This window comes from Megalobrama amblycephala, linkage group LG4 (assembly GCF_018812025.1).
Source record: "Megalobrama amblycephala isolate DHTTF-2021 linkage group LG4, ASM1881202v1, whole genome shotgun sequence".
NCBI lineage: Eukaryota > Metazoa > Chordata > Actinopteri > Cypriniformes > Xenocyprididae > Megalobrama > Megalobrama amblycephala.
This window is the reverse complement of record NC_063047.1, coordinates 26,806,319-26,827,714: the sequence shown is the minus strand read 5'-3', so window position 1 is coordinate 26,827,714 and position 21,396 is coordinate 26,806,319. Positions and strand designations below refer to the sequence as shown.

At 35.8% G+C, this 21,396-nt stretch overlaps 3 protein-coding genes across 5 annotated transcripts; 1 reads left to right on the top strand and 2 right to left on the bottom strand.

The window, feature by feature from the left end:
* Positions 1 to 548: 548 nt before the first annotated feature.
* Positions 549 to 4,901, bottom strand: LOC125267225 (bri3 binding protein). Its single transcript, XM_048188668.1, has 3 exons — positions 4,545 to 4,901; positions 2,442 to 2,544; positions 549 to 2,319 (listed from the first exon to the last, which is right to left on the bottom strand). The coding sequence occupies exons 1-3, from the start codon at positions 4,722 to 4,724 to the stop codon at positions 1,898 to 1,900; spliced, it is 705 nt and encodes a 234-aa protein (XP_048044625.1). The 5' UTR covers positions 4,725 to 4,901; the 3' UTR covers positions 549 to 1,897.
* Positions 4,902 to 6,428: 1,527 nt separating this feature from the next.
* poli (polymerase (DNA directed) iota) lies at positions 6,429 to 13,505 on the bottom strand. Of its 2 annotated transcripts, XR_007184638.1 has the most exons (11): positions 13,279 to 13,505; positions 12,952 to 13,074; positions 12,517 to 12,681; positions 11,312 to 11,455; positions 10,862 to 11,095; positions 10,608 to 10,786; positions 10,363 to 10,454; positions 10,145 to 10,278; positions 9,775 to 9,977; positions 6,641 to 7,550; positions 6,429 to 6,516 (listed from the first exon to the last, which is right to left on the bottom strand). XR_007184638.1 is itself a non-coding variant. In XM_048188667.1 (10 exons), the coding sequence occupies exons 1-10, from the start codon at positions 13,346 to 13,348 to the stop codon at positions 6,747 to 6,749; spliced, it is 2,148 nt and encodes a 715-aa protein (XP_048044624.1). In that variant the 5' UTR covers positions 13,349 to 13,505; the 3' UTR covers positions 6,429 to 6,746. The 2 variants fall into 2 exon arrangements, 1 of the variants encoding a protein (XP_048044624.1); XM_048188667.1 differs by having other exon boundaries at positions 6,429 to 7,550.
* A 926-nt stretch (positions 13,506 to 14,431) lies between these two features.
* Positions 14,432 to 20,824, top strand: pgam5 (PGAM family member 5, serine/threonine protein phosphatase, mitochondrial). Of its 2 annotated transcripts, none has more exons than XM_048188665.1 (6): positions 14,432 to 14,932; positions 16,275 to 16,447; positions 16,546 to 16,671; positions 16,926 to 17,014; positions 17,380 to 17,510; positions 19,983 to 20,824. In XM_048188665.1, the coding sequence occupies exons 1-6, from the start codon at positions 14,736 to 14,738 to the stop codon at positions 20,131 to 20,133; spliced, it is 867 nt and encodes a 288-aa protein (XP_048044622.1). In that variant the 5' UTR covers positions 14,432 to 14,735; the 3' UTR covers positions 20,134 to 20,824. The 2 variants fall into 2 exon arrangements, with proteins under 2 accessions (XP_048044622.1, XP_048044621.1); XM_048188664.1 differs by having other exon boundaries at positions 14,433 to 14,932; positions 17,377 to 17,510.
* Positions 20,825 to 21,396: the final 572 nt, after the last annotated feature.

The following is a 21,396-nucleotide window of genomic DNA, read 5'->3' as shown; positions in this document are numbered from 1 at the left end:
ATAATTTGATATATTATTTCAATAAAATATTTAAAAACATTTTTCTATTTTAATATTTTTTAAAATGTAATTTCCTGTGATGGCAAAGCTAAATTTTCTCCAGTCTTCAAATGTTACATGATCCTCCAGAAATCATACTAATAAGCTGATTTGGTGCTCAGGAAACATTTCCTATTATCATCAATGTTGAAAACAATTGTGCTGCTTAATATTTTTGTGGAAACTGGTATACATTTTTTCCAGCATTCTTTGATGAACAGAAAGTTCAAATGAAGTTCAGCATTCAACAATTTAGGGATGCACAATATATCGGCCACCATACTGGTATATGTTCATTTTTAATGTTTTCATTATCGGCCCAATAAGAAACTTGGCCGATATATTAAATCCAATAAATAATGGATTATTTCCTTCAGCTGAGACCCTTCATATGCGCACTGTCCGCCATTATGCTTTTGAATTGCTTGAAATATGATTGAAATGACTTCAAAAAGGAAAATACAGTTATTATATAATTATATTATATAATAATTTCTTACAAAAAAAAAAAAATTACTGACTCCAAACTTTTGAACCAGAGTGTATTTACTTTAAAAACAGCAGTTCTAATTTTGTAAAAAAAAAGAAAAAAAGAAGGTGTATTATGGAATGAAAATATACTTTAACACTGACCATTCATAAATTCTCTTAAAAATAATTTAGTATAAAAAGTTAAATTACAGTAATTTTTAGCTATGAAGCAGAGATTAAATGTTCAAATTATATTAAAAAAAACACGCAAATTGTTTTTAGCTACAAAGGTTTAGCATAGTGCGCAAAAACATGACAAATCAAAAAAGTGGAATGAAAAAATCAAATCAAACAAATAAAAAAAAGTGGAATAAATGCACTGCAAGTGCAGAAAGGAATGAGAGTGAATGAGAGGCAACAGAGAAGATAGGACACAGGTTCAATTAGTTAGCACAGGCATTTCAACTAGACAAAATGCCACTGTGGACGAAACCATATAGGCCACTTTCTTAAAAATGATTCACTAAGCAGCACTAATATGTAGTGGGATTAAAACGCTATTCAATCAATCCCTTTCTAGAAGTGTATTAAAATGGTACATACAACTGAAAAAATGATCTCATGCTGAGAACAAAGTGCATGACCAGGTTTTACCCTGTACGTACTTATCTTAAGCACATCTCTCTCTCTTAGCTGAAGTTGGACAGAGATACTGGTGCAGATTGCAGCACTGTTATTTTGCTGCCAGGAACACTGGTCAGATATCCTCATGAATCTGATGACTAGCTGCTTTCTGAAAGCGATTTCCACATACATCTCGATCCCTGATAGTGCCGATCGGTCCTGAACTCAGAGTAACCTCTGGTGACCTCAAGAAGAGACAAAGGAGAGATGAAAAAAATACAGTGATACTGACTATTCTTCACACTTTGAGTGTTTCGAAATCAACTCTCAATTGCATTGCCTTCCTGATTCATAAATAACACACACACTTACAGAAATTGCCCAAAAAAGCTTATGTAGAAGGCGTAACACTATGCAATGGAACAACACACTCAACTCAAGGCTTGCAGACACACACAGACCCACAGTATACAAAAAAAGTCCTGATATTTACTCAAAAATGGGCGGCTACAGTAGAAATGGACACTGATAATACATTCTACGACAATAGGGTGAACATAATGGATTCATTTCGGTATATCAACTGGAGAATTTATCAAATTTCCATACAATATGTCACATACAATTCTTGCCTGACTAAAATGTTGGGACATCCTGAGAAAAAGGGGACAAAAAAAAAAAAACAATAAAAAAAACAACCTTTTTTTCTTCTCATACCATCCCACAAACCCAAGGTCTAACCCTTAGGCTGGGGGGAAAAACTTCATTGGTCACTGGAGCGCTCTAGGTTTTCAATCACTCTGCTCAAGCGGATGTTGAGTAGGCGGATCTGGGTATCGAGCTGGTCGATCTTCTCCTCCAGAGTTCCAGGTCCGCCTCCTTTCCGCCAGTACGCTCCCACCGGTCCCGTCATGAAGTACACAGCCATGATGAAGCACAGCGGCAGCACCGCCTTCTCTGGGTCGCCCTCAAATTTCTGCAGAATGTACAGGCACGAGAGGGCGAAAAGCGCTACGCGGGCCAGCCAGAAGAAACGGCCGAACACCGCGTGAAGGATGTAAAAGAAGCCACTCAGGAACAAGGACAGGAACCAGTAAGCCACCAGCAAGGCTGCCACCAGGAGGAGAGCGCGAGCAGGAGAACTGGACACGGATGATGGGCTGAAGTAGTGAGTCAGGTTAGAGGCTGAGGAGAGAGAGATGGGAGAGAACTTTAGGACGTGATTTTTGCATCATTCACAAACAGTGACGATATGATATTGGAGACATAATATGACACAAAATGTAGGAAGTGTGATCCAGACTTACAGTCAATGCCCATAACATCAAGCAGATCCACCCACAGTTTCCACAAAGTGTCCAAAAATGAATCGACTCCATGAACAAACCTCTCTGTAGTTTTTGAGAAGAACTGCACAAAAAAAAAAAAAAAAAAAATATATATATATATATATATATATATATATATATATATATATATATATATATATAATACATTTAATATCATATGATTTAAAGGTGCTCTAAGTGATGTCACGCGTTTTTAGGCCAAACATTTTTTTGTCACATACAGCAAACATCTCCTCACTATCCGCTCGCTGCCTGTCCCCTGAACATACTGTAAAAAAACACGGTCTCTGTAGTCGCCACAAGCTCCAAAAACGGCAATAAAAACAAACTGGTGCAGCCTGGACCACGAATCATAAACATGCTCCAGCCAATAACCGACAAGAATGATTTTAAATGCGCGTTCATGACTGTTTCAGGAAGCACGGAGGGGAGGGGGAGGAGGAGGAGGAGGGAGGGTCTAGGTAGCCTCTGTTTTGTTTGACAACACTTACATCTGAATGCCGGCTCAGTATTGGCCAAAGCTGCACATGTGAGCAGCACGAAGCATGCATATGATGCTGATGCAAGAGCCGGACAATAATGACAGGTATCACATTTATTTCGTTTTTCATTTTTTCAAAATATTCGTTCAGTAAATTTCGTCAGTAAAGCCGGTTCCCTGATTAGCGCTAAATCGCCATCACCTGGTTTCAAATGGAGCGCCATTTAATAGACAGAGGCCTAGATCACTGACAAGCTACGCAATATCACGTTCATATCGCAGATGAATCGCCTTCGATAATAAGCGCGATATTGCGTAGCTTGTCAGTGAACTACGGCTCTGTCTATTAAATGCCGCTCCATTTGAAACCAGGTGATGGCGATTTAGCGCTAATCAGGGAACCGGCTTTACTGACGAAATGCGCGTGACAATCGCATGCGATATATCGCCCAGCCATAATACGCAATGTAGCCTATCTGATATGAATAAAAAACTATGTCAAATTATAATTGAAAGGATTATTGCAGCTTTCATATCAGTGTATGGAATTTGCATTTAACAAACTATAAATGTCTTTTTTATATATAGCTTAGTACTTCATAAATGTCTGAAACCTCAAATAAACATTATGTGTTTGAAAACACTGAATAGTTGTGAAATATGAAAAGCACTGAGCGCGTCCATCTCTGGCTCAGCGCCAGCAGCGCGAAAGCAGGTTTGAATTTAGCAGTGATGCACTGAAAGTATAATCACACCGGTGTGATTGTACACGTTAAAGGATTAAAATCGATCGTGTTTCAGGGGAGAAGGGGGATGAATTGAAGCTGAGGGAGCACAAATCTGATCTGAGGGGGCAATGCCCTAACCCTTCATGAAAAAAAAAGTGACAATGCAAATAAACTGTAATGGTCCTAAATATAGGCTTTGTTTTCTTATTTTTTTTCTCTTGAATTTTTAGAAAGAATCATTATTAAGTTTAAACCTGTAACTATCCATTATCTATCATTGCATTTTTAATTATGGCTATTTAGTAATGCACAACAGATAAATGATCCTGTATCTGCAAATATGTAGAAAACTGCAAGTCAAAGAACTATACATCTATTTATAGGAAAGTCATTCATGCCACATTAGCCTATGATAAACTTCAAAAAGATAAAAATTAAACACTCTAGACAGCATGCTCAATAGCTCATAGTTCTCTCTCTCTCTCTCTCTCTCTGTATATATATATATATATATATATATATATATATATATATATATATATATATATATATATATATTATTTAATTCTCATAAGCATTTGACCGAATTTATTAATTATAATTATTATTGGCCGGATGTTATATAATATCGGATAATCACTTATTTATTATTCAGTTGTTATTATTATAAAGCGATACTTGCTAAGAGACCTACATAAACAGAACGATGCGCTTACACAGAATGCTCTCTAGGTAGGCAGCTCACTAGGTGTTGAAACACGGACATTGACAGGTGGTGATGTCGGTATGCTCTAATCTAATGCACCTGCAAACAAAGCGATGCACGACAATATCGCATGATCTTACATGTACCTTGTGCAGCGCTCTGATGTTTTCCTCTCCGAAGATATTGCTGAGGGTTTGGTAGAAGCCGCTTGCCGCCCTCCTGAAGCTGTTCTGGCTGCTAGAGTCTCTCTTGCTTCGCGCAGCCTCAGTCAGCAGGACGAAGGCCAAAAACAGGCTCAAAACCACGGCTAATTTCGCTCCTTTCATTCTGAAAGACGACCTGAATACCGGTGATGTTCAATGGAGAAAATGCTGGATGCAGCGGTCAGATAGAGCTTATAATAGACTGAATATAGTGATGTGGTGTGCCGGAAGGTGATGCGGCGGAGAGATGAGAGGGCGAAAGAGGAAGGGGCGAAAGACTACTTCTTCTTCCTTATAGTTTTATGGCGGATTGCAACCATGACTTATCAGGTGCATACCGCCACCTACTGTATCAAAGTATGCAGCATGATTATAGCTCGATGAATCTACTTTACAAGCAAAAAAAAAAAGATCTAAATCCTAAAATATACCCCTTTATCCTTCTGATATTCCACAACAGCATTCTGTGCATCTTTTACCCCTTCTCCTGTTGTTCCCAAAACACCCTCAAGGTTCCATTTTCTTCCTGACTTATCTTTTGCTTTAATCTTATTCTCTCTTCCTACAATGCAACAGTATATGTTCTGCACTTTCTGTGATTTTGCATCCATACATTCATCTGATTTACTTTTACCTAACAAAAACAATGTTTTATTTAACCCTGTGTGGTCAAATCTCATTCTGGTTAACACTGACTCCTCCCTTCTATTCCTTCCATTCACACCCCGTGCATTGATACATCTCTGTTTACTATATATATATATATATATATATATATATATATATATATATATATAAAATAAAGGTCTTAAAATTGACCTAATTATGCAATATTTATTTATTTTTTGCAATGATGGTTTAAACCATTATTTTCTGGTAAGACTTCTACCCAAAATAAAAAAAAATGTAGAATGAAATTGAAAGCTTAAAGGTGCTAAAGAGGATCTTTTCGTCGACTGAGAAACCAAAGACTGTTACTGAGTTTTTGAAATGAGCGCATGCGTAAGAAAAACCCCCCTCCTTCACAGCTCATTTCAAGGGAACGCCTCCCAAAACTCGTGCACGAGTATTGGAACACGAGTGTTTACCACCGGCATTCGCTGTGTCGTGTTAGTGGATTCATTATGTCAGACTCACCGCAGGTAACTCATAATCTGCAGTTGTTACTCCTGTCTCCTGACAAAAACATTGCATGCGGCGCCTGTAGAGTGTGGAAAGTTACCGGAGCGCAGCCGTGCACGTCTCTCACAAGGAACGTCATGGCAGTGATTGACAAGCCAGAGGGCCAATCGGCTACGCAATGATAGCGTAAACGATTGGCTGATGTTTTTAAGGCCCTACCTCGTGCACAGATGATGTATATTAATATTATTCCTTTCAGTGCACCTAATAAATAGTCTTTTATCAGTTAGTAAAGACAGTTTCAAGTAATATTGCAAAAATTTATAAAACAAAACATCCTCTTTAGCACCTTTAATATAAACCATGAATGCAAAAAAGGATATGTTTTTTCAAAATGATGTTTTCAATGGATAAGTAAAATAAGAAGGTTCTGAGAAATCTTTTTCATTTTTTCAAGGTTCCCAATTTTAAAAACTATTTAAAAATGTAATAATACTTTACAATATTATTGGTTTTTACTGTATTTTTGATCAAATAAAAGCAGCCTTTCACAGAGACTTCCTTAAAAAACATTTAAACATTACCGAGCCCAAACTTTTGAACAGTAGAGTATTTTAATATTGCAAATACTATTATTATAACTTTATTGTATATGTAAACATAAAGTGTTCAGTTCTTGTGTATTCAATGACTTCATCAAAATGGTTATTTAAAGACATATACTGTTTAGTTTATTAACAAAATAAAAACATATCTGACATCCTTAAAGTGATAGTTCACAGAAAAATGAAAATTCTGTCATGATTTACTCACCCTAATTGATCCAAGCCAGGATGACCTTGTTTCCCAGCATCCCCTGGGAGTAAGTCATACAGGTTTGTCATGAGGGTGAGCAAATCATGACAGAATTTACATATTTCTGTACTATATACTATATTGCAAATATATGGTTTACATACTTATTTTTAGCATTTATAAAAAAAATAATAAGATTTTATCAACCACACTTAAGTGTTTCTGTCCTCAGTTGGGTTTGAAGTATTTCAGTATGTTGTTACACTGGCTGCCTTTAGCAGCGTTCTTCTTGTCTCTGGCATTGGAGGTTTTATGCAAGTGTTTGGATGGGATTTTGAGGATCGGCCTCTGCTGTTTCCACTCTGTCAGTAACTCCCTTTGCACATCAGCAGGAAGTTGTGAGAATACATAAGGGTCCACATTTGCAGGGATATCTGACTGTGGTGCTTCAGTGGTGGGTGGGGTATCATGACTTTCTGTGTCTTTGATGAGCCCAGAATGTAATTCCACGGTGGACTGAGCAGATGACAAGGTCTTGTAGAGTTCAGGGTTATGAGAAGCAGAATTCAGTGTTGACTCACAGGGTTCCGGTGTTCTTGGTTGGTTAAAGGCCAACGTGGAATGATCTGGTGGGTCAACATCTTCAGAAGATGTGTCAGCGGGTCCGTAAATGAGCTGTGCAGAGTCTTCGTTTTGAAAACTGGAAATCAGCTCCATCTGAATGTGGTCAGGAAGGAGTTTGAATACTTCCGGATCGACACCTGGAGGCAGCTTGGAACACAATGTCTCCTCTGGAACGTTGCTCATACAAGACTCTCTAGTGTTCATGTTTGTAACTCGTGAGTGCTCAAAAACAGGCTGCCTAGGAGAATTGGGGTTGATTAAAGGTGGCTGTGATTGTGATTCTTGGGTTGGAGATATTGATGTGTGTTTTATTGGTTTCATGCTGTTCCATGTTTTATCTTCTTTATGTAAAATATCTGCCTGAGTAAACTGGGAATTTGCAACAGACTCACAGAGATCAGGTTCCACCTAGTGAATGCAAAAGACAGATTCTGTTAACTTTTGCTGTTTTTTTTTAGTTATTGCTGACTTAAATTAGCGTATAATATGTAGTTGTCAGTTAGCAAGACCTCATCTGCAACTGTAAGTTATTCATTAATGAATAAATATATAATATATAAATAACACACTATCGTTCAAAATGTTGGGGTGAGTTATTAAATTAATCTAAAGTGACAGTAAAGACATTTAATGTTAGAAAACAATTTTATTCCAAACAAATGTTGTTCTTTGATAAAAATCAACATGATTTAGCATTACAATAAAATTATTCAGCAGTACAACAGTTTTCAATATTTATAATTATAAGTACCAAATGAGAATATTAGAATGATTTCTGAAGGATCATGTGACACTGAAGACTGGAGTAATGATGAAAATTCAGCTTTGCACCACAGAAATAAATTATATTTTAAAATATATACAAAATACACAGTTATTTTAATTTTTAATAATATTTCACAATATTATTGTTTTTTTATCAAATAAATGCAGCCTTGATTGAGCATAAAATACTTCAAAAACATTAAAAAAAAGTATATATTACTCTACTGTTCCAAACTTCGGAACAGTAGTGTATATTTTCATATAAATATTTAAAATAAAAGGTGAACAGAATCATTAAAAATAGTCCTTAATAAGATTTTATCAAAGTTATTAAGATCTCTAAAACTCATAAAGCCCCATTAAAGTTCAGAGATGGATTTGGAAAAACAGAAAGCACTACCATAAGTTTTGCTGAAAACTGAAGCCAGTGAGACTTTTTGTATTTTATATATTTTATAGTTAAAAATGCAGATATTTACGGAAGAGGATTAGGGCCAAGCAATAATAAAAAAATAAAACCATCTCGAGATTAAAGTTGTAAATTTCGAGAAAAAAGTCAAAATAAAATGTTGAGAATAAACTCATTAAATTACAAGAAAAAACTCATTAAATTTCAAGAAAAAAGTCGAGATAAAATGTTGAGAATAAACTCGTTAAATTACGAGAAAAAACTCGTTAAATTTCGAGAAAAAAGTTGCGATAAAATGTTGAGAATAAAGTCATTAAATTATGAGAAAAAAGTCGTTAAATTACGAGAACAAATTCGTTAAATTATGAGAAAAAAGTCGTTAAATTACGAGAACAAATTCGTTAAATTATGAGAAAAATGTTAAAATTCGAGAAAAAAGTTGAGATAAAATGTTGAGAATAAAGTCATTAAATTACGAGAAAAAAGACGTTAAATTACGAGAAAAATGTCGTTAAATTTTGAGAAAAAAGTCGTTAAATTACGAGAACAAATTCGTTAAATTTTGAGAAAAAAGTCGTTAAATTACAACAACAAATTCGTTCAATTATGAGAAAAATGTCGTTAAATTTCGAGAAAAAAGTTGAGATAAAATGTTGAGAATAAAGTCATTAAATTATGAGAAAAAAGACGTTAAATTACGAGAACAAATTCGTTAAATTATGAGAAAAAGTCGTTAAATTACGAGAACAAATTTGTTAAATTATGAGAAAAAAGTCGTTAAATTACGAGAACAAATTCGTTAAATTATGAGAAAAAAGTCGTTAAATTACGAGAACAAATTCGTTAAATTATGAGAAAAATGTTAAAATTCGAGAAAAAAGTTGAGATAAAATGTTGAGAATAAAGTCATTAAATTACGAGAAAAAAGACGTTAAATTACGAGAAAAATGTCGTTAAATTTTGAGAAAAAAGTCGTTAAATTACGAGAACAAATTCGTTAAATTTTGAGAAAAAAGTCGTTAAATTACAAGAACAAATTCGTTAAATTATGAGAAAAATGACGTTAAATTTCGAGAAAAAAGTCGAGATAAAATGTTGAGAATAAAGTCATTAAATTATGAGAAAAAAGACGTTAAATTACAAGAACAAATTCGTTAAATTATGAATTTGTTTTTTCTCGTAATTTAATGACTTTATTCTCGTAATTTAATGACTTTATTCTCATAGTTTAATGACTTTATTCTCAACATTTTATCTCGACTTTTTTCTCGAAATTTAACAAGTTTTTTCTCGAAATTTAACAAGTTTTTTCTCGAAATTTAACAAGTTTAATCTCGAGATGGTTTTATTTTTTTTATTATTGCTTGGCCCTAATCCTCTTCCATAGATATTTATTGTTTTATTAGAACGAATAATAAATAATAAAATAATAAAATGAGGAAAATCATATGTACTGACCTGCTGTCGAGATGTCATTTGTGTTGTTGTAGGAGATTTCTGTGTGAAGAAAGAGGCGATGGAGCTCTTGTTGGAGCTTTTAGCCTGCAGGTTACTAAAACACACATTCAGCAGGGTCAGATGGAACGGTTCACGTGTGTCCACCATTTTATGAAAGAGCTTCACTGACAGTGACAGTAACTGGGGCACAGCCTCGCTGTTTCCTAAGATAAAGAAAGGTGACTATGAATAACAACAGTACAGCACAACAAAAATATCTAGCGATGTCACAATCATCTCACTGCTGTTTATCGCAATTTGTTTGAATTGTGAAATAATTTGTGTACATACAGTAAAGGCATTATACAGTTGCGAAAGAGCAGAACTGTACCACATATGATCTTGAGCCCGGTGTGGTTGGGTATAGGACACTGTCGGCTCTCTCGACTGAACCAGCGATTAGTGACTGTGTATCGGCGAATCGTTAGTCTGAATGTGTGCGGCTGCCTGCCATCTTTGTGCATCCTAAAGAGATTTCAAACAGAGAAACAAACTACAGACATGCCAGACAAATGTCTACTGTGTTTTAGTTTACAGTATAATATTCACCTCTCAGTCAGGCTGGTGAGTAGTTCCTCAGTTTTCTTCACAACTTCCTCTAATGTTGAAATTTTCTTGAACGAGTCCTCGTCACTGAGAGACTGAAATATATAATTTAATTTACAGATGATTTTAGCATTCATGCAGCATATAAAATGTATAATCAATGTATAATAACACCCTCAAAAGTTGCATGATCAAGACCTCCATTCTGTTGAATCTACGCCTGAACGATCTATAATAATGGAGAATACCTGAGGAGGACCAGCCGGCATGACTGGAGACTCATCGATGCCACAGGCGAGGTTTTGAATCCTTTTAGCGGTCACTTCACCAAACTCCTTCACCAGGTCAGGCAGAGGACATAACTGTAGATCTCTCACACTGACCAGACCCAGAGCCTTTAGCTTCTCACGTGTCTTATAACCAATCCCTGTAAACACAGCCAATGTTTACAGAATATAAACAGTATATGGCAGGCGATGGGTGAGCTTATGTGTCATCTTACCAGGCACTCTGATTAGTCCTGTAAGGCTGCTCATGAGCTCAGCAGTGCTGTACGGCAGGAGGGTAGTTTGCTGGTTGGGTTTAAAGGTGCCGGACACCAGCTTGGCCAAGAGTTTGTTGCTAGCGATGCCAGCACAGCCCGTTAGTCCCAGCATGCTGAAGATGGCTTGTCTCATCTCAGCTGCTATCACAGAGCCAACAGCCAGACGGGCGTTCTCCTCATCAACTGCCACACCTGAAGATGAACATGACCGTTTATTATGACCAGAAATCTCTAGCAATTCCCCATTGACTTGAAAAAGAGTATGCTGAATACTTCCGATTCATAAACTGCCATTTATGGGGTATGAAAACAGCTAAATTTGAACTACGAGACAAGAACTGTAACCAATGGCCTATAAGCACTGGTTTTAAACTGTTAGTATTTGCTTGAAGTAGTGCTCTGACTCACATTCATGTTTATATATGTGTCCACTGAAGGAGAGATCTGAAATACGGGTCTCCTTTAGTCTTCTCTCCACCATTTCTGTAACGTCCATGAAGTTTTCATCAAAGCCCAGTCTCTCCACTAGGGGGCAGTATGACATCAGCAAGTCTTGGGCAGATAAATTTAATGTCAAAATCTGGTTTATAGGCAGTTCAAACAGAGAGGCTTGGCTTGTATGCCTTAATACATATCAAACAAACTCATAAAAATCTGATATTTAACTTAGCATTGTGCAAATATACACTTCAGTTCAAAAGTTTGGGATGGGTAAAACTTTTAATGCTTTTGACAGAAGTCTCTTTTGCTCACCAAGGTGGCATTTTTTTAATCAAAACTATAGTAAAACAGTAATACTGTGAAATATTATTACAATTTAAAATAACTGCTTTTTATTTTAGTATATATTTTAAAAATGAATTGGTTCCTGTGATGCAAAGCTGAATTTTCAGCATAATTACTCCAGTCTTTAGAGTCATTTGATTCTTAAGAAATCATTCTAATATACTGATTTGGTGCTCAAGCAACATTTCTTATTATCAATTAAATAGAAATCTTTTATTACATTACAAATGTCTTTACTGTCATTTTTGAACAATTTAGTGAGTAAAAGTATTAATTTCTTTTTTAAAATCTTAAAAGAAAAAAATCTTACTGACCCCAAACTTTTGAATGATAGTGTATATAATATGCAAATATAAAGCAAAAATAAATAAATAAATACTTTAAATTTAATTATAGTATAATATATTCATTGTTATTATAATTGCATACAGTGAAACCAAAAATTATTCAGACATTTTTTTTATATTTTTATATTGATATTTTTTCAAGTAAACTGTGACATATTATACCCAAAAATTCTTCAAACAGTGGACTACCATTAAAATGGATAAAAATTTGGAACCAAAAATTATTTAGACACTTTGACCTCACCAACTCTGAGATCTTGTCATATTTTATTACCATTTTTTTACACTATAGTGAAAAAACTGTATAAATGAATGAAATGTTCAAGATTTTGGTTTGACTATATGTAGATATAAAGCACAAAAATGCTTTAAATGTAATTATAGAATAATATATTGTTATTATAATTACATATAGGTATACAATACAGACATATATACACTTTACAAAATATGTAAACACTTTACAAAAAAAAAAATTACCAGTGACTTTGTAGGACATCTCTCTGTAATGGGTGAGATCTTCTCCTTTGACTAGCACCAGCTGTGGGCATTTCTCCACTGCATCAGTCACTGACATCAGCTTGGTCACGCCACATTCTCTCGCCACATAATTACATGTCACAATAATGTATTTCTGCTGTATCCCTAAAGAGACCAAAGATGTAGACAGAGGCATATATGACATTACATATATCAGACGGATAGGAACGAGTTTAGTATTTTGATGAGTTAGTAGTTAGTTTACCTATTTATTACTTTACTGTGCACATTTGTATATTTTTGATTTCATTAGTTTTGTAGAACAATTAATATGTTTTTGTCTGTATTATCTCAGTAACTGCACCAGGACCTATTTGTTGTATATCTTATATTTAGTGAATCAATTTTTAAAGTTTAGACTCTGTGGTGTTTTACCAAGGGGTTTGGTACGGAGGGCTGGATTTCGGATCATCTCAACTTGTGCATAGAAGCAGTCCAGGTCAAAGTGCAGAATCACTCTTTGAGATGTGGAAGCAACTCTGTCAGTGATACTTCCTTCTGAAATGAAAAATCACATAAGCACAGTTAGATGCAGTCTATTCATATTGCAGTAACAGCAAACTAAAGCTGTCATGAGACACTGAACTGTGCATTTAGACTAAGCAAGCATGTGTGCCTTGAGTACATATTGGGTATAATACTCATGCAATACTTTAACATGTTTATACTGGAGTTCACATAGTTGTCCAGCTATGAACCCACCTGTCTCCAGCATGTCTGACTCTAAGCTGCGATCCCAGTCATTATTGTCTCCCTCCTCGTCCGTGTCCATCTTTACTACGACGCAAGAGACAGATATGTGGGTAAATGATACGCACAAACAAAGTAAAACAACACTTTTAATCAACAACAGCAAAACATGTCGCCACCGAAATCAAAACACAAGCCCACTGCTCATGTGTCATGGGCAACATTTGCTGCCATTTTACTGCCACCTATAGGTCTGGAGCAAAATACATTATAATATTACATTATACAAACTAAAATATAAATAATAATTTCGATTAATTAGACAGTAAACCAGTGGTATTAATGTATGCATTGCTATCTATTGAGTGCAAAACAGAAACGATTTAAAGCATAATATAAATATGTAATTAATTCGATATGTTCTGAAAATTGAGTAAAATACAATGAATATTTAAGCATATTTAGAACTTTTTAAACTGTTACTATAATTATCCATGTAAGTATATAACAACGACGACAACAACAATAAAAAATAATTATAATAATATACTATACAAATGCATAATAAAAATATATAATATTACATTACACAAAATACAAATAATTTATTTTTATTAGACAGTAAACCAGTGGTGTTACTACGGAAGAGGATTAGGGCCAAGCAATAATAAAAAATAAAACCATCTCGAGATTAAAGTTGTTAAATTTCGAGAAAAAAAGTCGAGATAAAATGTTGAGAATAAACTCATTAAATTATGAGAATAAAGTCATTAAATTACGAGAAAAAAGTCGTTAAATTATGAGGACAAATTCGTAATTTAATGAGTTTATTCTCAACATTTTATTTCGACTTTTTTCTCGAAATTTAACGAGTTTTTTCTCGAAATTTAACAACTTTAATCTCGAGATGGTTTTATTTTTTTATTATTGCTTGGCCCTAATCTTCTAGAATGATATAAAGTTATACAGAAAATTATATAAATCCTAAAATAAACATGTAATCATTTCGATATGTTTTAAAAAGTACCATTAATTGAATAAAATACCATAAATATATTTAAGCATATTTAAAACTTTAAAATATTAAATCAATGATTTATTGAACAATAAAACTGACATAACGTAAACTGTTACTTTGTATTCTGGAGGCTTTTATTTTCGGAAATGATGTGTCGTTTTGTCGCTGTTTTCACAAAGAGTCGTGACTCTGCTTTTGGAAGTTCAGTTTATATGTAAACCATATATTTCTGGAGTCCATATTCACTCTCACACATGGTTTAGGAAGAAAAGCACATACTTATGATGGCAGGGCATTAGTGACGGCTTATTATTTTGCTTTAGGTTGTGAGAAAGGAGAAAACAGTGACACTTCCTCAGCAGAGTGACTCATAGCGACTCAGTGGTGCGTCACAGCGCTCGCGAGCAGTCGCTTCTCCCCATTGACTCTGTTCTGTTCGGTGTCTTGAATCATGTCGTTTCGGAAAGCGATCCGTCTCGCGTGCGGGTTCGCCGGCGGATCTGCGGTTCTGGTGTGCGCAGCGGTCGCGGCAGATAATCACGGTTACTTCGGAGAGCGATGCCGATTCAGAAAGACCCTGACTGCCCTGCAAGCAGCGCAGCCTGCGGCATGGCCCACTACGAACGGATGGGATTATAATTGGGACAAGTAAGAAATAGAGGATTATTTCCGATTGATTACTATTGTATTTACATTGTATTTCAAGGCATCTGGAGGAACACCATGGCACTACCATGGTACATGTTTAGAAATCCATTGGTATTGCCATGGCACCTTGTCCAAAAAACATATTATGGTAATTATATGGGGCAACCTTAGGTCAAATGTCTTGATTAATGGTGATAATTAATGGATCACCCAGTTTAAGGTTTGACCCTAAAACCTTTGGCTTTGATCCCAGGTCAATTAGGTACACTATATTTGGCATTGATTGAAATGGTGTCACTGATCTTATTGGCTCATGGAGTTTTAGTCTTAGACCTGGTTAATTGTCACTAATATCGTTTTTACTTACAAATGATAAGTTTTTTATAAGTGTCTGCCAACTGATGTTTTCAATCTCATACCCTTGTATTATGTTCAAAATCTGGGTATGATTTTTATGGTGATGATCAAATTGACTCTAACTGGATTTCATAAAATTAAAGGGTTAGTTCACACAAAAATTAAAATTCGGTCAAATTAATTACTGACACTCATGTCGTTCCAAACCTGTAAGACTTTTGTCCATCTTCTGAATGCAAATGAAGATCTTTTTGTAAACTCTGAGTGCTTTCTGTCCCTCCATAGACAGCTACGCAATTGAAACTTTGACTCTTCAAAAAGTGCATAAAGTAATTAGAAAAATAATCTGAGAAATTAATGATAGAATTTTCATTTTTGGGTGAACTAAATCTTGAATCAAAAATGAGGAAACTATGAAAAAAAACCCTGTATTTTCAAAACATTTTTGGTTCATAAATTGTGAATATTATAAACGGTATTGTAGCTATTTTTAACCGATAAAAATGTACATACCTTGAATGCAGTGTACTATTCTTCAAATAAAAGTTTCTGCCAAATGCAAAAATGTAAATTGAAATAAACTTAAGAGTGCACCAACAGAAGTTGACTAATGCATAACAGGACGTCGCTTTACAGAAATTCCACAACCCGACAAATGCAGATGGAACATGTTCAATCGGAGAAAACAAGTGTTCAAACCAATGGCAATATACACAGCTGTCTTTAACTATGAAATATGTGGGCCAAATTACCCGCAAGCTTCATAGTCGTAATAGAAATCTTGTACACACATTCTACAAAATACTGAGTATTTAAATGTCTTAAACATTGCACAGTCTCTTGGAGAGTGTCTTATTAATCGTCAGATTTCTACAAGTGTAACTCAACTATTAACATTGCTGTAGTGTAGTGTTTGAATTCACCACAGTAACCACCAATGTCATCTGGAGTTCAGTGGGCCTAATTTGTGTTTTGACCCTTTCAGACGCGACCCCTCCTCTATGGTGAACGGGAAGAGAAAGGAGAGTGCTGGTGACGGCGGAAGTCCAGATGGGGAGAACAACAAACCCAAGGCCACACGCTACATCTGCCTCATCCGACACTCTCAGTACAACCTCAAGGGGGAGGGAGATAAAGAGAGGGTCTTGACGCCTTTAGGTACTGATCCCTCAGCATATATTAAAATGAGCCTAATCCATTAGATGTTACATTAGGCCATCAAATTGATCACATGCTGGTCCCTGTCTTGTCTGCAGGACGTGAACAGGCTGAGCTCACAGGACAGAGATTAGCAGCGCTCGGATTGAAGTACGATGTACTCATCCACTCGTCCATGACCAGAGCTACAGAGACAGCCAACATCATCAGCAAACACCTGCCAGGTACAGTCCTTCTAGGATTAAACCATTCTGCTAGGACTGATTGAATAAATCACACAAGGGTGGCATGTATTCATACTTATCATACTTGCGCCCATCCCTAGAACTGATCTAGCAATTTCAATCAGTCTGTTGATTTTTGCTTGAACCGTTCCTGTAATTTGTGCAAAATATTAGGAATTGATGTTTAATAATGCTGCCATTGTAAGAGTTCAGAATGGTTATTTCTTTCACTTATGACCATGTGTATGTTTTAGGTGTGGAGCTTGTAAGCTGTGATTTACTGCGAGAGGGTGCACCCATAGAGCCCGTCCCGCCTGTCACTCACTGGAAACCTGAGGCAGTGGTCAGTGCAAAACACAAAGTCTTACTTGGCCCATCTGAAGGCATTATCACTCATTTGAAGTCTGTTAGTCCCCATGTCTTGATTGTCTTTGTGTGTTGAGTTTCTGTTGATGACGCAGGTCATAACAGACCACACTGTGAATGTTACTGCGGGCGTACAAAACCCACAATGAAACCACCTCAAATCTCTTCAACAAACATCAAACGCTCCTTTTGTTTTAGTTATTTTTCTGCTGGTCATCCTAAAGCCTGATGTCTAAAATTGTTTGCTGAAGAATGTTGAGTTTGGTTTTGTCGTGGGTGCGCCTTGGAGTCCTTCCTCTCCTCATGTGGATGGTTGTGAAATTCTTGTGCTGGTTCCAGCAGTACCACGAGGACGGCGCACGGATCGAGGCAGCGTTCCGCCGGTACATCCACCGAGCTGACCCTAAGCAGAAGGAGGACAGCTACGAGATTATCGTCTGTCATGCTAATGTCATCCGCTATTTTGTGTGCAGGTTTGTGTTCGCTTGCTACTCAGTCCAGTCTCTTTTTCCTTATTTTTTGTCCAGTTGAAAGTTTTTTCTGAAAACCATAAACAGTCTGACCATTAAAAAAATGCAATCGTAAGTATGCTCTGATCACTTTGTATTGTTATGCGCGTGTGGTTGCAAAAGTTTTGTGGAAGCCCATTTCTGCCACATAAGAAAAAAATAATGCTTTGGTAAATCATAAAAGTCGGATTTATGAGATACTAGTCATTATGAGATAAAATTCGAAATTATGAGATTAAAAGTCATATTGACAGTAAAACTTATGAGTTAAAAATTCATAATTATGAATTTTTAATATAAACGATATAGTTTTTATGTGCAAATATTTACATTTTATCTCATATTTATGATTAGTATCTCATATATTTGACTTTTTATGTCATAAATTTGACTTGTCATGTCATTATCTTTCCTTGTGTGGCAGATATGGGCTTCCATATTGAATATTTGGAATTCATAAAAAACTTTGCCAACTTTTTATCATTGGTGCTTGCTTAGTCAAACATCACTATTGCTGTTGCTCATACCTCTAGCGCCAAGTGTTAAACTTTAGCAAATGAAAAAAGCCCATAGACTTACATTGAATGAACTCATAGAGACATGGGAGTGGGGACAGTAAGCAACCCCATGAAAACTACTCAGACCCTAGCAACTGCATAGTAACATGTTAAAAACCATGAAACAACACCATGGAAACCTTCCACAACACCCTAGCATCTAAATGGCATCTTTTGTAAGTGTCACATACTGGATTTTTTATTATTTTATGTTTCCTGAGGTGTCCTTTTAATGTTACTATGATTTTTTTTACATCAAAAATTGGCATAATTTAGAAATAAAAGGCCATTTTCTACCCTGATTTTAGCCCTCTGAGTTGAACGCTTGTTGGAAGGGGCGTGTCTGCTGTGAGACTTCAATGTAAACGCCCCCTGCTATGATTGGCTAACATCTTTGCATATGAAATAAGTATTACATGTGGAACTCGTTTTTACTATCACAGCTGTTGAGATTTACTAATCGTGAAAAGTGTTGATTATAGCATTACATTTAGATCTACTCCCGTCACATGAAAGTTTACAGTGGTGAGCATTAGCTGATGACAGACATGACTGTTGAGCACATGAATGCAGTGATCTCGTCATTCCCACTTGATTTTTGCACTCTGTCGAGTGCTTTCATCATAACTAACAGTGCAAATACGATGTAAATAAGAGATTCATTGTGCAGTGTAGACGGTGTCATTGATTATAACAGGATTTGGCAAAAGTCCAGAACTCAGACACTGATAAACTCACATCATGGCCATATTCCAGGATGACAATGTCAAGATTCATCAGACTGAAATTGTGAAAGAATTGTTTGGAGGGAGCAAGAAGAATCATTTTCACACATTAAAGGGATAGTTCACCCAAAAATGAAAATTTGATGTTTATCTGCTTACCCCCAGCGCATCCAAGATGTAGGTGACTTTGTTTCTTCAGTAGAACACAAATTATGATTTTTAACTCCAACCGTTGCCGTCTGTCAGTCAAATAATGCTAGTGGATGGGAACTTCTACTATAAAGTAATAAAACTTGCTTAGACAAGTCCAAATCAAACCCTGCGGCTCGTGACGACACATTGATGTCCTAAGACACGAAACGTCAGCGGCAGTGATGTCTTGCGCATATACTTCAATGAGTGCTAGACATCGCTGCCGTTGTCAGAGCACGTTCAGACCTCACTAATCGAATGCTGAATGCAGTTGGACATAGTGGTGTATTAGAGGTAAACAATTATTTAAATACTGTTCGGTTTCTCGCACAAACCGGTCGTTTCGTGTCTTAGGACATCAATGTGTCGTCACGATCCGCAGGGTTTAATTTGGACTTGTCTAAGCAAGTTTTATTACTTTATAGTAGAAGTTCCCATCCACTAGCATTATTTGACTGACAGACGGCAACGGTTGGAGTTAAAAATCATAATTTGTGTTCTACTGAAGAAACAAAGTCACCTACATCTTGGATGCGCTGGGGGTAAGCAGATAAACATCAAATTTTCATTTTTGGGTGAACTATCCCTTTAATGTGTGAAAATGATTCTTCTTGCTCCCTCCAAACAATTCTTTCACAATTTCAGTCTGATGAATCTTGACATTGTCATCCTGGAATATGGCCATGATGTGTCTTCCTACATGGTTGTTTAAGAAATGAAAAGCTACACACTCCATCAATTAGGGTTAAAAGAACTGTTCCCAAACATATAACATGCTAGAAACATAATAATCACTTCAATACTGATCCAATCATAGACTATTAGGCATTTTGCCTATTTAAATTCAAACAGCAAGGTTTTTTTTTTTGCCAGGCAGTGTACATGCTGAGGTCATGGTTTACACTCTTTCAAATAAAGTGTGTGTTAAGTGTGTGATTGTAATTGAAATGTGTTGGTTCCAGGGCTCTGCAGTTTCCTCCAGAGGGCTGGCTGAGGATGGGCCTGAACAACGGCAGCATCACCTGGCTGACGATTCGGCCCAATGGACGAGTGGCTCTCAGATCGCTGGGAGACTCCGGCTTTATGCCTCCAGATAAACTCAGCCGCACTTGACGTTCTCAAGCTAGACAAGCAAGGCCTCGTTACAGCCTAGAACTGAAGGATAATTGAGATGAATAGACGTTAGGGTAGCAAAAGCTTGAAAATTTTCCTTAAATGTTCTGCTGAATGCTGTCTGAAATATGAATATGCCGTTTTCGATTCACAAAATTACAGAATGCGGAATGAGATTTCAAATGTACCACTTTCAGTACCTATTAATAATCATACATGGCTGCAATTTAGGAGAACATTGCTGTGAAAATGTACATTGCAACTCTACCATCTGTTGCTGTGGTGATCTGTTCTCCGTAAGTGTCTTGAGTGTAATAATTTTTGTATTTTTTAAAACAGACAAGTTAAGGATTATTGATATTTCTCCAATTAAACACTCCTGTGCCATGCTTTGTCTGATCTACAACCGTGATGGAAAGGTGAAAATAACCAGCAAGTGTACCTTTTTTACATTTATAACGAGCCGTCTTTTTCCAGGAGCATTATGCAAACTCTGGAGGCCTTGATGAGGCAGTTGGTGTCTGTTGGCACTGTTTACAGAGAGTTATGTTTATGATTGTTTTAGAGGCGTGAAGGTGTGAGTTTGCTAAAATGTGAGAATCTTGCCACTGAGAGGTTGACTCTGTATTAATGTTTGATGGTTGTTTGTGCACAAAGAATACTGGCAGTAAAGTTGTTGTTTTTTTTTCCATTGAGTTGTTCAGTAGTGTCATTTAGTGTTTGTCATAATAACAAATGCTTTTAGTGGATTTTCTGGGAAAAAAAAAAAAAAAAATCCATTCAAAATAAAATTTGAACTGCTAAAAACAGACCTATATGATTAGGACATTAAGCCTATTTTAGGACCATAAATAATTGAGCATTTTCACATTACATCACTGTAATACAGTAAAAAATATATTAGAAATAAAAATAATCCTAGTTGGACACATTATTTCTTTATGCAAAAGGTACCTTTTTTAGTTTTGGGAGAAATATGTAGACATTTGACTTTTCATAATATTCACTCAGATAAACTACTGTTCAAAAAAAAATTTTTTTTAATACATTTTTTCAGCATATCAGCAAGACACAGAAATGATATTTATTTTGACGTTACAAAAGATTTGTTTTAAATAAATGAATTCTTTTGGACTTTGTTCATCAAAGAATCCTGACAAAAAATGTCACGGTTTTCACAAAAATATTAAGCAGCACAACATTGATGATAAGAAATGTTTATTGAGCACCAAATCAGCATATTAGAATGATTTCTGAAGGATC